The sequence below is a fragment of the Denticeps clupeoides genome, chromosome 1 (assembly GCF_900700375.1).
Source record: "Denticeps clupeoides chromosome 1, fDenClu1.1, whole genome shotgun sequence".
Classification (NCBI taxonomy): Eukaryota; Metazoa; Chordata; class Actinopteri; order Clupeiformes; family Denticipitidae; genus Denticeps; species Denticeps clupeoides.
The window spans coordinates 32,806,744-32,825,881 of NC_041707.1; the positions used below are offsets into that span (position 1 = coordinate 32,806,744).

At 43.6% G+C, this 19,138-nt stretch overlaps 1 protein-coding gene across 3 annotated transcripts in view; it reads right to left on the minus strand.

The window, feature by feature from the left end:
* Positions 1-18,255, minus strand: part of ldlrap1b (low density lipoprotein receptor adaptor protein 1b) — a 33,625-nt gene extending 15,370 nt beyond the window's left edge. For all 3 annotated transcript variants that reach the window (XM_028993120.1, XM_028993123.1, XM_028993110.1), the window contains exons 1-3: positions 17,973-18,255; positions 1,819-1,961; positions 856-968 (exon numbers count right to left, since the gene is read on the minus strand). In XM_028993120.1, coding sequence (XP_028848953.1) covers positions 856-968; positions 1,819-1,961; positions 17,973-18,057 — 341 coding nt within the window. In that variant the 5' untranslated portion in view covers positions 18,058-18,255. The remainder of the gene's footprint in view (positions 1-855; positions 969-1,818; positions 1,962-17,972) is intronic.
* Positions 18,256-19,138: the final 883 nt, after the last annotated feature.

Below are 19,138 nucleotides of genomic sequence, written 5' to 3' on the forward strand. Positions count from 1 at the left end.
GTAGACACACCTTATATTAAAACATCTTACTTTACAGTATAGAATGTTTCATCATTCAGCTTTTTTCTGACATTGTATTCGTTCGCTCTCTTAACATGAAGTGAAATGTCATTATGAAACACTGCAGCACAGACCACAGTGCATGCAACAAAATAAGTCCTCTGCACCCGGGGTGCAGGGTGTGGGGACGGTGCTTTGCTCAGTGGAACCTTAGTGGTTCAGGATTATGAGTCTGCTTCCTTACCTGCTACAGAGGATTGAACCTGAGGCTTTGTGAAAGTGAAGTGATTGTCATTGTGATACTCAGCAGCACAACACACGGGTTAAATGCGGAGGCCATATTTCACTGTGTGCACCATCACCATTGGTGAGCAGTGTGTGGGGACGGTGCTTTGCTCAGTGGCACCCCAGTGGCACTTTAGCAGATCGGGATTTGAACCCGCAACCTTCTGATTACGGGGCCGCTTCCTTAACCGCTAGGCCACCACTGAACAGTGTTTATCCATGTAATATATTATAATATATAAATCCCTATTTAATATATTCTAGATAAATTCATTTCACAAACATCCTGGAATCCCTGTATATATTTCACATGATGAAATGGGGGTGTGACTATTCTGACTGACCAATCAATTGTCTGCAGTAATTTCACATCCCGTTCTGATAATGGTTCAGATCATTTGGAGCCTGAACACAGCACCTTGAACCAGGAACTAATCTTGTCCACTGATAAAAGTTGTTGTTAATTTGAGCAGAACTGGTGTCATAGAGAAGAGGTTCTGGCATCGAATCTATCAATCTGCGTTCCCACAGACTGCAACCTGTGAGGATCCTGGGTGTGCTGAGACTCACCTGTATATGGAGATGTTCTCTATGAGCTGGTTTGAGGCACTGTCGTACAGGATGATTCCTCGCGGCGAGACGTTCAACGTCACTTTCTGCAGTTTCTTTCCACTAGCTTTCGCCTGGGTGGACACAGGAAGAAACCATTTCAATTTATATTCAATTAACAGGGGAAAAAAAAAAAAAAAAAAAAAAAAAAGAGGGTCTGGGTGAGAATGTAGAGTTCTGACGTTGTAGTGACCATATGAAATACCCAGCTCTTCAGACTACAGACTATTTTACAATCAGTTCCCAGAGTCGATCATTGCGGGTAGCAACATACAAAAAAAAAAAAAGACCAGTTCTCTACATATTTAAGTGGCATAATCATCCTATATTCCACCCGTAACAAAGGTCGGATACGTGATCAGAAGGTTGTCGAATCCTGATCAGCCAAGGTGCCACTGAGCAAAGCACCGTCCCCACACACTGCTCCTCAGGCGCCTGTAATGGCTGCCCACTGCTCACTCAGGGTGATGGGTTAATGCAGAGGACACATTTGGTTGTGTCACCGTGTGCTGTGCTACAGTCTTTCACAATCACTTCACTTTCAAAAACCACCTTCATTTCAAATCAATCATTTCAAAATCATGGTAGCACGCAAGTGGCTTTCAATCAATTCTGCTTTATCATTGTGTCCCTGAGCAACAAACATAACCCCTATAATGATCTAGGGGATCGGTGACTGTAAACAATCAGCTTCACTCTATAAACTGCAAAATTAAAATATCATCCTGAATCCTTATATTCTCGCAGAACCGCTGTCTGGTCATCTGACACAACCTAAACAGAACTGAAATAGACATAATCTGTCAGCTCTGTCCCCAGTTAAACTCAGTCACCCTCTGGGTTTTCAGGGTTTCGACGCCATTAACAGGAAATAGAACAGAGCTGCACTCTCAGAAGCAGCGCAGTGGCAGCACACCGCCTCACCGTGGCAACGATCCTCTTGACTGCAGCAGCTGACAGCTCCTCCCCTTTGGGCTGCTCCACCAGCGTCACACCCAGGTACTTCAGCTGGAACACCACACCCTCCAGCAGAGGTTCACGCGTGTCTGTCCAGTTCTCTGGCAGCTCTGGTGGAGATCAGTCAACACACAGATCAGTAAACAAACAAACAAACACACACACACACACACACACACACACAACAGAATTGAAATCCATCTGTCTCCCAATATTGAGGAAAATGAAAGTTACTGTGGACCAATGGAAGCAGGTGATAAAATCATTGTCTTTTAAGAATTTGTGCAGACACATGCATGCTCCCACCCACACAACCTCAGGCATATTATTGCACACTGTTGATATATTCACTGTACAACGGTGGCATAAAACATTAATTTGAAAGATTATGGAAACGCTTTAACCCCAATTTGCTCTAGTCATTATCTATCCATTATACATGTATTTTACTGCTGCAACTCCATTATGCTGGTACCAAAGTAAATAAACCATTAAATGGTCTCATAAATCTTGAGCATCCTTTAAAGAGCATCTGTAAAAACAGGCAGTGGTTGGCCTAGCGGTTAAGGAATTGGACCCATAATCAGAAGGTTGCTAGTTCGAGTCCTGAGCTACTGAGCAAAAGCAGTTACCACACACTGCTACACTGCTGCACCTTTCATGGCTGCCCACTGCTCACCATGGGTGATGGTTAAAAGCAGAGGACACATTTTACCGTGTGCTGTGCTGTAATGTTTCACAATGACTTTCACTTCACTTTCACAAACTAGCTCATTGTGGCAATACATCAGCCCAACAGGAATAAATCACAATCACTACCACATTAATCACAATGCAGTCTATATAATACTAATTTGTGGGCATATTAGTGTGCGTGTGTGTGAGTATATACTGTCTGTCTAGTATAGGCATAATTAATTCATACTATTAGTGATCAGTTTCACAATACAGAAACATAAATTGGCCACATAAATATACAGCAAAACATTACAATGGCCTCAACATTACGGTTGTTTGACTATTAATTCACTGCTAAAATCGAAATAAATAAATCTGGCCGCACCAAGCACATAGAAAAGCAATACACACACGGACAAAGTGAAACACACACAAAAACACCTCATGTGGATCACCTCATGGCAGAAAGCCAACAAGAGTACTCCCGTTAAAGCTCATGTGTGGGAATATGTTGGATACCCAAAAGATGCTAAAAGGAGAAATCCAGAGCGACACTGAGCTTTCATGTATACATTTACGGCATTTGGCAGACGCCCTTATCCAGAGCAACTTGCAACGTGCTTTCAAGTTACCATCGATGAAGTGATCAATTCTGGTTCATTAGAACCCCCAACTATGAATACAACCTTTTTATTCACTCTTGTTGTAGATTCTGTACATAAGTTAGACAATAAGAATGTTACAAGTTAATCTAAATATTCTCTAAAAAGGAAGGTATTGAGTTGCCATTTTAAAGTGCTCGGTGACTGAGCTGTTCTGACCTCGAGGGGAAGTTCATTCCAGCACCGAGGGGCCAATACGGAGAAGAGTCTAGCTGAGTGTCTTCCTTTTACCTTCAGAGATGGAGGGACCAGGCGAGCAGTACTGGAGGCTCGGAGTATACGAGGTGCAGTGCTAGGTTTAATAAGGGCTGTGAGGTAGGATGGTGCTACTCCATGTTTGGCTTTGTAGGCCAGCATCAGTATTTTGAACCTGATGCGTGCAGCTACTGGGAGCCAGTGGAGGGAACGTAGCAGAGGGGTGGTGTGGGAGAATTTGAGAAGGTTGAAGATCAGTTGTGCTGCTGCATTTTGTATAAGTTGTAGAGGACGGATGGTACATAGTGGTAGACCAGCTAGAAGGGAGTTGCAGTAGTCCATTCTTGAGATTACTAAGGACTGAACCAGTATCTGGGTGAGAAAGATTGCTGATGTGAGTAGAGAAGGAGAGTTGGTTGTCTATTGTTACTCCAAGGTTGCGGGCTTTTGTAGAAGGAGAGAGCTGTGAGTTGTCCAGGTAAATAGCAAGATCCTGATGTGGTGAAGAATCTGCTGGAATGAATATTAGTTGAGTTTTGTTATCATCAGTAAATTAATCAGTTTTGGTTCACTAGGACCATCAATACAATCATTTTATTCACTCTGTCATTGTTTTTTTTGCATAAAAGTCAGACTATAAGAAAGTTACAAGTTAGTATAAGTACTGTCTAGGGTGGAAGGTCTTAAGCTACCATTTGAAAATACTCAGCGACTGCTGTTCTGACCTTGAGGTGAAGTTCATTCCACCACCGAGGGGCTAAGACAGAGAAGGGTCTAGATGGGCGTCTTCCTCGTACTTTCAGCGGTGGAGGGACCAGGCGAACAGTACTGGAGGGTCGGAGAGTGTGAGGTGCAGGGCGAGGTATAATGCTGGCTCTGTTGTAGGATGGTGCTACACAATGTTTGGCTTTGTTGGCCAGCATCAGTATTTTGAATCTAATTGGGTCTTAAAAGTTAGACCCAAGCCTGATAAGTAGAGATTTTTAAAAGCCAGAACCTGACATTAGTGTGGCGCCGAACGGCGGTAAAACATGACTGAACCAACATGCCTCGCGCTAGACATTTTTCATTGTCAAAGCTTTTTCCACACATCAGACTTTGCTTTTGTAATCACCAGAAGCCAGCGAGTCAGGGATAAATGTACTGGCCCAGTGTCGCCTCTCCCCGCTGCCTTTCTGCAACAGGACAAACTGTGAACCTGTAAAGCTGCGTTGTTAAATGTGATGCGGTCCAATTTGGTGCAGCTAACTTTTGAGCTGGTGCACCTAAGAAATAAAGTGAAGTGATGTGATTGTCACTTGTGATACACAGCAGCACAGCACACGGTGCACACAGTGAAATTTGTGCGCAGTGGGCAGCCATGACAGGCACCCGGGGAGCAGTGTGTGGGGACGGTGCTTTGCTCAGTGGCACCTCAGCGGATCGGGATTCGAACCGGCAACCTTCTGATTACGGGGCCACTTCCTTATCCGCTAGGCCACCACTGCTGGGCGCACCAATGTAACCAGTGCAAAAGCTATTCTACAGTAATCTACAGATTACTTTTATTCTATTTACACATTTTATTTTCTGAAAAGCAGCAATAAATAGCTTCTGAAGTTCAAACCCTTTTTATGATGATGTGTTTGTGTGATTTGCATATGAGTGCAGCTTGCTTCGTTTGTAAATCTGAAAACATTTAACAATGCTTGTGGGATTTGTTGTGGAAATCTTTCCAGCAGCGAAGCATCTGAGGTCAGTTGAGTTCAGTCAAGTTTATTTAAGGTGCGCATGGGGGGAACTCACAGGAGTCCCACCCGTTAGTAAGTTCACAAGCATCTTTATACCATTCTGGGTATACAAGGTCGAAAAACAAACCGGACCACTTTGGACAACGGCGCCCATCAGGGTCACAGAATCTGTCTTATCAGCTTATGTCCAGTTTTGTACCTCAACAAGGTCAAAAGGAACATACAGCTGTCTTCTGACTGTTCCATGACCAAAGGTGAACCATGTGAAATGTCCAGGCCCATACACTTTCCCTTCACAGATTTACATCGCCACACCTAATGGGATGCAGAGAGGGAGTATTGGGTCGGTCTCAGGTGGCAGGATTTGTCACAGAATCTTTACTGGTGTAACTCTCTGTGGTGCATGACACTGATGTAATCCCATCATCATTCACCAGCAGCAGGGCTGCTATGCAGAGAAAGGGGACCCTGGGGAGCTGGAAATAGTTTTTGTGGCTTGGCTGTAGTTGTGACACACACTGGCTCTCTGTGATCCAAAAAACTGTTTTTGTGGAGCCCTGCTTTTGTGGCTACGTCAGTTCACAAAATGTTCAGACCGCTTTCTTTAGATGCATTTCTGCTTGCTTTGTCCGTCTTCTGTGGGGGAAAAAACGTCTGTTGAGATGTGGTCCGTTGGCTGCTTTGTAGTTTTGTAGGCCGGTCATTAATTCATTTCGACTCAGGGTTAGAGGATCTGTGAGCCTCTCGGAGCCACGTATGCCCTGTTTAAGATATATTCAGTCCCAGGGCGGTTGTGGACTGGGGCCGAGAGGTCTGAGGTCGGCACGAGAACTTGAAAGCCAAGTGTGATAATCAGAGTAATAAACCCCCTGCAGAGCCAGACACAGTCTCCTAGGTACTGTGTGTATTTGTGTGTGCATGAAAAGGGGTTATATGAGGGCAAGTGAACTTGTCTATGCCGTCCACATCTACATCACGTGTCTAAATGGCCTAATGCATGACTTAGTGTTTTCAAACATCTTTGTGTCTACACACCCTTTTCAGCATTTCCTTGCTACAGGGCAGTTTCTTAAGCGCCATTATGCCCAGCATTGCATTTAAACACAGTAGCTGAGGAATATTTAACACAGTTTACACAGGAGGCAATTTAAGTGAAGTGATCGTCATTGTGAAACACTGCAGCACAGCAAACGTTGAAGCAACGAAATAGGTCCTTTGCATTTAACAATCACCCTTTGTGAGCAGTGGGCGACCGTGAAAGGTGCCCAGGGAGCAGTGTTTGGGGACAGTGCTTTGCTCAGTGGCACCTCAGCAATTCGGGATTCAAACCGGCAACTTTCTTATTACAGGTTCGCTTCCTTAACCCGCTAGGCCAACTGCTGCCCCTTTTATTCTTTTTATTAATATAATTTTATTCTTAATACAAATATTATAAATGTTATTGACTGTCCGTGACACAAAGCATGTGTTCTACATAGAGGATATAAGAATAATAACATCAACACTGCATTTACAAAACACAAGTAATCTCAATAATCTCAGCATCTCCTGGCCTTCCACAGGTGGTGCAGGTACCACAGTTTGAGAACCAAGGCTGTCTAGCTAACTGAGGAGTTCTTCAGATGAGCTGCCAGGGAAATCACAAAATACAAAGCAGATCCCCTGATGCCAAAGGCTAACCAACAAAAAAATAGTTGGTTTACTTCCAGACTTCTTTACTTTCCAAAAAAAAAAAAAAAAAAAATTATAAAATGTTGTTTGGGGATAGCCTCCGGCACAAAAACAAATTGATAGCGCCCATTGTTGTTCCCCTTCACAGTGCAGCACTAAGACTATTTCCATGCTTCTAATTAAAACTGTACTGAACAACTCCACTCTTTATGTCAAGCCACTAAAATATATATTTAATCACACAGACATTATTGTGTGTCCACAGGGTGAAAGCATACTTTTGAAAAGAGAGAACAAAGACGTGTTGATTTAGGCATGGCCACGTGGATGTGTCCCAACAAAACGATTGTCCAGTACAGGAAACTGGAGCCTAATCCATGCAACCTACGGGTGCAAAACTGGAATAGCCATGTTACTGCCGGCCATCACTTAACATTCCCTCCAGGATTCCACACAGACAAGATTTTACAATGTTGCAATGGGCTTGTCCATGGCCATTATCGGTCCCTGCTATGATGGGTTGCTATGATTGGTGAAAGTCATGAGTGATGTCATTTATGTGTCAAATCTGCAGAAACATTGCAATGATTTGGGGGAAAACAGGAGCTGGTTGATTTAGCAAACATAATTAACTGGCTGTCCAATTAGAATTCAGCACTTCACTTTTCTAAAATTCTGTGCATAATTTGAGCTAATAAAAAAACAATCCAATTAAGACGACTGGAAGCACAGGGCCTCCAGGCGTGAGAATCAATTAGGGTGTCCATTAGAGCAGGAGCAAAAGCTCATGCACACAGACCCTCACAGTCAAACACACACAAAGCTATAATGTATGAAAGTACTGAGATCAACCAGCGTTCAAAAAGAGCGTTTTTAAATGATTGGTTGTTGTCACACACACACACACACACAAGCACAGTAAGCGTAACACACATCAGCAAGTTCCCATAAACCCAACCCCAACCAGACAGCAACGCCGCCTGTGGTGTTGAGAGGTCTTCTGCTGATGCACTGTGGTTAAAGAGACAGCAGAAAAAGCTGTGGGTGATTCAGATGCGGAAATCTCACCTGATCTGCAATCATAAAATGATAAATGAAAACAAAACACTCAAATCAATATAATAATATTTATAATATTAGTATTATTGTTAGTTATGTGCATATGAGTAATAAAAAAAATCATTCTAATTTAGACAAGAAAGGACATCATTTGAAAATTTTGCACTTTTTACCGCTGTTTCCTTACGTTGTGTACAAATTTTATATTATGATGTGATGGGCTCCAAAAAACAAGCCTGATCTCCAGCAGACTTTCATCATTGCTCACATACGAGCAAAGAGCTCAAATAATCACGTCATCACACCCGACCGAGTTGAGCTTGGCACCTGAACCTGTGCGTGAGAATCCCTGGATGATTTTCCCGGAGGAGAAAAAAAAAAAAAAAAAAAAAAAAAAAAAAGGTGCCGGCCAGTGACCTTTTCATAAAGAAAGAGAAGAGAAGATGAAGGCAGTGAGTGTGTGACAGAAGAAAGTTCTAAAGAGACCGCTCCTCATGGGGAGGAAACAGGTTGGGCTCCAGCTGATGACAGGAGACGCACAGCTCGCCATTGCTTATTCATGATGGATAAACATGCTGTATATTTGATGAACTTGTGTTTAATGGAGCTCTTGCCTGCAGACGCACAGAAACGAGAAAATGCGCAGGCTGACTCCATACACGTCACGTTGTGCAAGGCAGCACAAATGACTTACCATTTTCGATTCTTGCTATACAGAATTAATAATAATTTTTAAAAAAAAATCAAAATTTGCTTTAGCTAATAATCAAAGTGGCATTGCCTGGCAAGAAACAAAGAAACCAAAGAAGCTATTGGAAAAAAGGCCCATTAGAACATTTATAAGATGACTGCATTAAATCAAATATACACTTGGATAAGTCGTACAAGTCAAATTTTTGAGGTTGATGTTTTTGCTGTGAATAAATAAAAAACAAAAAACATACCCGCATATATTTTACATCATTCGCAATGGGAAATGACCGTAACGTAATTCAAAATTTGTGATAAACAATAAACTTTACTTTGCAGACGCTTTTATCCAAAGCGACTTACAGGAGGAAGACACCAGCAATTCTCGTTCGAGCCCTGATAAGGCCGAACTTGTCAGCAAAGAGCATGCTTCGGAGATTGTTAAGTGCTAGACAAAGAAAAAATGATTTTATATAAATATTTTTTTTGTGCATGTGTAAGTGTTAGATTTGTCTGAAATACTTTTTGAATAAGCGGGTTTTCAACTGCTTCAACTGCTAAACTATGCAAAAGTTTATTCAATCTGACCACACAGGAAGTGGTTCAGATTATACTTCCTCTAGAACAACTGTCTGGCAGTACTGGATATGATATGAGCCAATTTGCCCTAGCCGGCACACTAGGGGTTTTAGAAAATATCAATACATCAATATATTTACATGTAGATATTGTATTGATACAGGGACATCAAATAATCTATATTTTTGTATTCAAATTTAGTCCAAAATTCAGTTCTGATTTATGTTGTTTTGGCTGAATTATTCATGTAATGTGATCCATACAGATTGTACACAGCATCTTATACAGTATTTCAGCTCTGTTTTTACATTTCCTGTGAAACGTATTATGTCACAATATGCACAATACCATAATATATCATGATATAATTGTATCGTGACCGATCGTAATATATTGCATCCTTGCAAATACACACCCCTACTGAACACATTTACTAAACCTTCATCCACGTGGGAGGGAAGCATCTCCAGGAAACTACCACTTTCACAACCTTACATTATACATCCCACACCGAAATTCACAAACCACACCCATGTTCTGTTAGCAGTATACGTAGAAAAAGGTGTAGAAAGGGAGCAGGTTTAATCAGCATCTCATACTAAATGACAATGAGGAAGTGCATCTGGGACAGAAGTAAGAAAAGATCAGAAACACCACACAGCAACTCCACAGCCACTGTAACCCAAGCATCACAACCTTGGTAATGTTTGGGCAGTTGTATGTCAGTGCCAGCAGCAGCCTACGTCCTCATTTGCTGTGGTGTATTCACGCTTTTTTTCAGTCATTTTCGCAATTATGAAACCCCTCTATAGATACAACTGAAATGGACAAACTATTCCAAGTAGTGTGTATTACGGGTGGGGGCAATAAATTGGAATGATACATTTTTCACATGCTGGAATCCCCCCCCCACAAAAAAAGGAAAAACAAAAACACATTTTTAAATGCAAATCCATTCTTTAGATTACAATGCTATTCTGCTTTTAATCATGAACATGTGCTTAGCGTGCTTTTTTTTTACAGCAATATATAAAGCATAAATAGCCAGAATAAATTAAATCAGTTATCATGGCCATTTCAACATGACTGTATCATGGCTGCAGATCAGTCTGTGTAACACGTCTCCCTAATTACTTTTAAATGAAAGAGGCTAATTGGTTCAGCAGCATTATCACCTACATTTGAATGGCATCTTAACAGGCAGCCCCAATTTACTGAGCCCACCCACTGCTGTTGCTGACCCAGGACCTGAAGCTCACCCCGCACCTCTGCACGAGCCGTTTTTGAAAAACCCCAGTGAAGTTAAGGGCCGATTAGTCTCCTATTAACGCACTCAGTGTGGAGAAGCTGATGTCTCATTAGCAGGAGCGGCACTTCGGCGCAGACGGAACAAGTCAAGGGAGGTCACGGCTTCACACAGGAAACACTTAGCATGCAGCGACCAGCACAGACGGAGTTCTCCAGGTACGAAATCAGCTAACTTTCATTTGATGGCTCGGACTCGCCACATGTTGGACCTCATGTGGACAAGGCTTGATGCTCAAACAACAAAAGGAGCCAAAGAGGGGAGAGGGGGTGAAAAAAATATATCAAAGGGCTCAGATGTTGCACAGAAAAAACAAACCAAAAAAAAAAAAAAAAAACTGACAGCACAGGCACAGCGTGTCCTGGGCAGGCAGGAGGGGGGGCACTGAAAGAAACGCATTGTGAGGAAGAAAGAGGAATCAGAGGCGCCCTGCGGAGGAGGAGCGTACGGCGGCCCACCTCCCCTCCATCTTTTATTCAGCTGTACTGGATGTGCCATCCACCAGACGCCAGGCACCACCTGACCCTTAACTCCTCACGTTCAGCACCACTCACACACAGGAAAAGAATTCGTGTTTTTGTTTGGTGCAGAAACACCGCGAGTGTGCGAGTACGTGTGGGTAAAAAAGGTGCGAGTGTGTGCGGAATGTGAAGCCTTGTGTCAAAGGCCTATTCTTCCATCACCCGGGCGGGGACCCATCGGGCCCCTAACGTCCATTCACGGGACAGGAATGCGGAGGAACAGATTTTCAGTTTAAAGAGGGGAGCAGGGACAGGCTGAGCGTGAAGGTGCTGCTTTCACCGGTAACACTCACGCGTCTGATACTCCTGACAGGGGTTACAGGGTATCGACTGACATGAACTGGGTGTTTTTTTTGTTTTTTTTTAATCAATACAAAGAGATTGCAAGTGATTCCCTTTATACTAAGGTATTTTTCAAAAATATCCTAAAGCATTTTAAAAAAATACAAAATCACCCATATGTTCAGTTCAGTTTCCCATTTGGTTGTGAAAATGAGGGTCAAAGAATCTCAAATAAAGTCACAAAAAAGGGACTCTTTGCCACAACAAAGCAATGACTGTACGAAGATACGTTTCAAAAGTTAAACAATTTTGTATTTTTTCGTTGACATTTGTCGGCACATTACGTTCATGGCCCATAAACTGTTGCGCAACCCTGTGCTTAAATCAGCATTGTCCTGGACACTCTCCAGATCAAATCACTGAGGAGAGATTTAGCCTCTGGTAAGACTCTTACCATTAGTCACTAATCTGCAGCTCTGAGAAAGCCATCAAAGAAATGTTCACAAATGAAAGAGAGACAGGAGAAAGTGGAAGGACTAAATGAAAAGGTGGTTTGCGAGGAGGAGAGAGACATGGGGCTGTGAATACGGTGCCTGGACAAGCAGGTAAAGGAAGTACAGGGGAGCACATGAATACAGGTCTGCAGTAATGGGATTTGGAAAGTTCCATAAATAGCTTTGGGCGCGACGCCCTCCCTCTGTTCAAGCCCAGGCCCTCATACCTGAGGACGTGGTTCCCGGGTCATGGGGTACAGCAGCTAATGAGAAGTGGTGGAGAGCAGGAGTCCAATTATCCAGAACGACACAAGAGCCAAGAACCGCAAAATGTCACCGCACGGTGTAGATGAGAACATAGTATTCGATCATACTTTACAACAACTAAATGTCCGCGGGGCTTCAGACTGTGACCGTTGTACAATTTACAACCAAATTTGCGCCATGAGAGTATGTTTGAAGAACAGCGCATTTATTTAGCTGAATGTCATTTTAGACCCACATTTTTAAACACACTATTCATTCTTAAATTGTGCAGGTTTGCATGTATTAAAACGTCCCATCAATTTCCTGTCTTTGTTATTCCCATCTCGGGAATTAGTAGGTTGTTGGTGGTACCAATGGACAGTAAGGGTGTTGAAATTAATCTCATAATCGATGCATCGCAATGCAGACCTGGATGGTTCTGCATCGATGCAGTGTAGAACAATCAATTATATCATAATAGCGTTGCTTGGTAATTTTCTGGCAGCGGTATAACAATTCTAGTTTAAAATTAGTAGTAGTGACAGTAGTGACTGTGGCTGCTTGATTGGAGTACAGCACCGCTCAGAGTAGGAGTTCGGCCTCCAGTACACGGACGATGGAAATGAACACCCTCTGAACGGCAAATGCATTTCTGTGCTTTGTAGCTGCATTTGGGGCTGAAACTAAGTTTAATAATCGATTAATATGTCTATTTTTTTTTTTTTATTAATCGTAGAACCAGATAAACAAAAATCAAGAAAAGCATTAAGTTTCCAAACACTTTATACAAAAACAGAACTAAAATCTTTAGAAAGTGCACAAACATGTTGCTCCTTGAGCTGTTATAATAAAATAAAAATGAGCTTCCAGAACAATAATTTATAAAAAAAAAAGAAAAAAAAAACGAACAATACAAATCAGAAAATGAAAGTGAAAGTGAAGTGATTGTCTTTGTAATAATGGACTAACACAAAAAACATACACTTGTAGGCTTATATCTGTGGGTGGGTGGTTGTAGCCTAGTGGGTAACACACTCGCCTCCCACACTCAAATCCCACTTACTACCAACGTGTCCGTGAGCAAGACACTTAACCCTAAATTGCTCCAGGGGGGACTGTAACTACTCAGTCACTCTGGATAAGGGCGTCTGATAAATGCTGTAAATGTAAATGTGATACACTGCAGCACAGCACACGTGCACACAACAAAATGTGTCCTCTGCTTTTAACCAATCACCCTTAGTGATCGGGATTTGAACCGGCAACCTGATTACGGGGCCGCTTCCTTTTCCGCTAGGCCACCAACAACTCTACTAGTAATAGATTTTTATCGACTTAATCGATTCGTTGTTGCAGCCCCAGCTGCATTCAATAAATGTTTCACTGGCATTTGATTGACAATGTTTAACACCCACAGCAGTTTAATTTGGATATCAGTAGAAATTGACAACAAGAAAATGTTTAATTGAATGTTTAATCATAACACATAGTCGACCAAACGCTGGTGCTTAATGCCCGTGTGGACACTTTGCTCCAAACAGTCGGCAGGTCCATATGGCAGGTCCATAAACAGGCATTTTGTATAGATTAGTGTAGACTATAGACTATGAACCAACTTTGCAATACATGTGTCAGAACAGAAGATGTGCCTTTCCAATGGTATTGAATAAGCTTGGAAGCCCATAAAAGTATGACTGCAGTATTGACGCATGCCGAGAGGCTGAATGAGACATGTATATATCTATGGTATGTATATCTATTAAGGTTGCCAACTTTTTCAACCCCAAATGAGGGACACTTTTCTCTGAAAAGCAAATTCCATAGCAACCTGCATTGGCATATTATCTCTTCCCTAAATGATCCTCTTAAAAGATTAATCCATGAACTACAATTTCTGGTTAGGGGGCTTATTTATGACCAGAAAAAATGACAACACAACAAACACTCAGGGAAATGTATCAGAATGAGTTGCTAATCATGAACACAGCATGAACGCTTAATTTCCAAGGCGTTAGTGTATGTGTCAAGGGCTCAAGTTTAATTGCTTCAAATGCATAGCTTAAAAATGTCACTATTCACACAGAGTCAGCAACCATGCAGGTTGACACACGGTCGACTGGTGAGATAGAAGATGCCACAAGGCCAATAAATCACCCTCGCTTTACAGCACTGTAAAAGAATCCGGCAGGAAGCAATCTCCATTACGACCTGGCAACATGGCACTTCCGAATGACTTTGCAGAAGGGACATAGTCCCAGCAGCCACATAGAAAAATGGACACAGACACTAGACGAAAAGCCACCGCCACCGCACAATCCTTGACGTCTCCTCTATTCTTAGAAAATCCCCCAGAGTCGAAAGGCCACGTCATTGTGGCTTGAAGGCACTGAAGCTGATACAGCTCTTGTTTGCTCCATGTTTTCAAATGAACAAGTCACAATCAGCCATTTCCACACAATACCTCCAAAATACACCTAAATTCTGTCCAAAGAAACGGGTACAAGCGATGTTACCAGCTTCACGTTTTCACGCATTATTATATTATATAATAATGCGTGAGGTAGGACATTTACAAGCGAAAAAAAAATAATAATTTTAAGTTTGAAGGTGGCAGCCTCTGGCAGCTGGAACCCTGAGTAGGACTTGGCAGTCATGGAAAGTGAGCGAGTAAAGCCAGACTCTGGCTGACCATCCCTTTACTGCTGAAATCCACAGTCTAACTTCTGAATTGGAAATAACACAGGCTTAGGGACCAAAAGCCACAACCCAACCTAAACGTTAGCCTACCCAGTACATTCATATCCAGCCAAGAAATCAGTCTTTATGACTAGATGCATAGTGGAAAAGTGAATATAAGCATCTAAAACAGTTTTATTTGGCAATCATTAACTCCTGATGAGAACTAATGGAGCATTTAAAACTGTCAAACAGTCAGGAAAATGCTTTCAATGCATGCCTTTAAAATTAATTTATTTATTTATATATTTTACAGGATTATCTATTCATAGCAGCCTTCAATTTCTGGATTTTAGAAAATGTACTCTTTCTCTGGCTATCTACAAATTAGCATAACGTTTTTTAATTCTCTGAAGCAGCACGGACAGCAGATAATTAACAGAAAGCTCCATGTAGACGGAGTCTGGGATCAGACGAGTCTTTCCCTCAAGACACTTTTCAAACTGGATTGTGAATAAATCACTGATATAAAAGCCTTAGGCCCATAATAACAGAAAAAGTTATTTGGGAAAAACAGCAATATTCTTGACACTGAAGGGCGTGGTTTGACGATGGCCCAACCCAGGGGCTGTTTTCAGTTGTGTGGTGGTAACCGGCAGTGACTACATATATAACCATGCTCTGGAGCAGCAGCCTTTGAAGGACATGCTCTCCCAAGTCCTTGTATTGCAATAACAGCTCGAGTTAGAGAAATAGTCACCAAACACAAAGGTGTGGGTTGGTGTGCATATATGTTCATTTCCCTTGTAATTTTATTCGAGTCTGCAGGAGTATGTTCCACAATTCCATAGATACGCATTAACAGTCAAACATGGCTTTCAAATACGGAGTAAAACAATAAAAATGAATGCATTTCACTTAACTAATCGGCAGTCAGCGACAGCAGGGTTCCTGATGAGACAGTTACAATAATACAGACAAAACCACCAGCATTAAAATATTAATTAGGAGACATCATACATTATCAACTGCCACAAATGCTCTTTACCGATAAAAAAATGCAATATTTTCCCAAGAGGGTACACAATATCTGACTCTTTGCAGACACTACAAGGGGGTATTGGTGGCTTCCAGTCTGTTCCCCACCCCAAGGTCAAGTTCAGAGACGAGGACGGGTTCTCACTAAGAGAAAAGGCCTGCTTGTGCCACAGACGACAAAAAAAAAGGGCTGGTCACACTGTTCCACATCCTCAACAACCCACACCAGTGTTCTCAGAACCTGGGGGGGGGGAGCTCACCATGGGATCCTCGACGCGCTCTCTCCGGAGAACGTCTCCAAATCGTCTCCGGTTCCATCCCACTGATACCCTCTGCAAGATATTCGCCCCTGATAACCCGGGGTGGAGCCGGTGGTCAAAAACCGGCCGTCCATACGATGGGGGTGGGGTTCCCTCATGAATTCAGACAATAAGGTCACCACCCATCAGATAATCCAGTCTGAGCCACGTTGCTGCAGAGTGGGGATGTGCAGCCCGGCAGAATGCCGGCCGCCGCTGCACCCAGGTAGCAGGGCCAGAGATCAAAGCGGCGGCAGCAGGAGCCAGGAACTACACGGAGCGCTAATTATCATCGTCGCCGGGCCGTAAACAGGCCGCCGAGCGGCTCATAAAACCATGCGGCGCTGCATAAATATAGCGCTCTGCGCTGGCATGTTTTGGTGCGTTTTTTTTTTTTTTTTTTTGACACGCAGTTTCTTCTTATTTTAAAGCAAAAATGCTGCGATGTCAGGGTGAAAAGGCTGATGACAAAAGGACCCAGGAAAAAAAAAAAATCCCAACAATGGTTGCACCATCCCCCACCACCCATCAGCATCCAAAAACTCATCACCTAGCAACCCTGGGATGTCTTGTGCGTGGCTGTCATGCAGTAACCAAGTTGAGGAGACCTGCAGAAAGCCATGCTCAGAACAGAGAATAAATTTGAAAATAAAAAAAAATCAATGTTAACGTCCTCAAATCCAGCCATGACCATCAGACGTAGTTACAAGTCTGTCCTGAAGGATTTAACTAGATTTGTACTACAACACAGTGAGTCCAATTTTAAACATGGTCTGAATTGAAGTAAATAAATGCACACATAATATATCTACCACAACATGGTCAGGAAGGGGTAAAAAGGAGTAAAAAGGGGTGGTTCAGACATCACTAACTACCACCGTGTTCCTGGGCGAGACACTTAACCCTGCGTTGCTCTGGGGGGTGGGGGTGGAACTGCCTCTAACTTTAACAGGCGCAGTGGTGGCCTAGTGGTTAAGGAAGTGGCCCTGTAATCTTTAAGTTGCCGGTTCGAATCCCGACCCGCCAATGTGCCACAAAGCACCGTACCCACACACTGCTCCCCGGGCGCCTGTCATGGCTGCCCACTGCTCACCAAGGGTGATGGGTTAAATGCAGAGGACACAGTTCACTGTGTGCACAATGTGATGCTGTGTATCACAATGACAATCACTTCACTTCACTACTGATCAGGCAATTGTCTAAATTTACAAAATAAATGATAAATCGCCAAGAAATCACTGTCGGTCAATTCCGACAAAAAGTAAACACTTGGGATGACCAGTTCACAACCAGATGCCATCTCCATGACGACAGGCAGCCTCCTCAGAAGCACTTAAAAGCCACATCCACGGACAACAATCACTCCAGGTGGGATTAGGCGTGACCTGTCAACGTGGGTGACACGCTTTCAGATCCACGCCTGACTATCCGACAGAAAACTGAAAAGAAAGACGAGAAAGTGGGAGAGCGAAGTTTCCATCTCCGTCTCAGACCCGTGGCCCGACGGGACGCTAGAAAGCTAGCGGCGGGGGACCGTGACACGTCCGGAGCGGAGAATAGAAGCCCGGGTCGGGTCAACACCCGGACACGTTCTCTCGGCGGTGCGTCTTCACGACTCCGGGGTATTTATTTAGCGTTGCTTGTTCGGTGTTTATTCGAGCCGGAGCGGCGCAGCCAGTCCCCCGGCGACACGCGGCGTTGTGAAGTTAGCATGTCTTCCTGTCAGCAGCCTCGGAAGCGGCACGGCTGGCCACGACCGCGGGCAGAACTTGTTGGAACACGTCGCTTTGTGTGGAGTCTGGCGTAAAACCGGAGGAGACGGGAGTAGCCGGGGTGCAGGGGGGGTTCGAGTTGGGTTAATGATACACGGGAGTAAACGCGCGGAGCAACTCCCGCACGGCCACCATTTCGGGAAGGTGGCGGGGTAAAAAAAAAAAAAAAAAAAGAAACATTGAAAAGTCGTAATTTCGTCGCACGGAAATCAGTGAAACTTACTTTTATGTCTGCCCGAAGCCCACGACTGTTTGGCGATGCTCGGACTCCGGATTATGGCTCGTCCTGCCGACTTCAGCGCGTCCATAGTTCACCGTCCGGAGCCGCGGGGCCACTCTCCGGCTCGTCACCGCCGAACTTTCCCACCGCAGCTCGCCTTTGCTCCCCTTTTCACGGGCGACCGGGCCGGACGGACGGTCATGCTGGGCAGGGGTGGGCGGCGTTCGCTATGTAAATGGCTCGGACCAAAATGCACATGACGGGCTGCGTGGCCGCCGCGATGGGCGGGGCCTGACGGGCGTGTCGACCGCCGCTGCGCCGCCCCGGGGCCACTCGCGGTTGCCAAGTCCGCTTGCTTTAACCGACCTTTGAGTCTAAACTGTTTGTTGACCCTGCTCACCCCTTCTCACTCTGTTAATGATGCCAGGGACAATACAAAAAAAAAAAGATGGCATCACTGGACGTGAACGAGAGGTGTGATATTTGTAACATTTTTGTTAGACTTGTAATAACTGGCAACCCTGGCGTTAACCGGCTCAACAGCTTGCAAGTGCGACTTAATGCAAGCAAATGGCATTCCAGGTAATATTTATCTCACTTGAGAAAAGGCAAGAATTGTAATAACCGATTAAATCAATACTTTTTATAAGCATGAGGTTATCAGATCCAGAGGACCACAAAGTGACAGGTTCAAACCCCACTTAGCAAGACACCTAAACCTGAGTGTCTCCTGGGGGACTGTCCCTATAACTACTGATTGTAATCAGCACAGACCACCTGAACGCATTTGATTTATATCCAGGCAGAGAAAACAGAGACATTAGTTCAAAATAGAATCTTGATGTTTTCCTCATACTGGATATACAGGTCTCTTTTACTAGCATGCTTCACTTGGTCACGCTTGCTCAAGACAAAGGCATGTAGAAAATCCAGCCCTGCACCCTGACTAATGCACATGCAACAGCTTAAAGGCGGTGCAGTTTACAGTCCTCCGAGGAACAGAGTATTTCAATTGTGATGCCTGTGTTTAACAGTAAAATGCATGTTTTGGTCGCGTGGTTCTGTTATTGTGGATACCAGGTAAACACTGCCATCTTGTGGTCAATGGCAGGAGTTGCCGAAAGTGGTTGGGAGACATCATTAACTTCACAAGCGAGCTGCATCTCTTC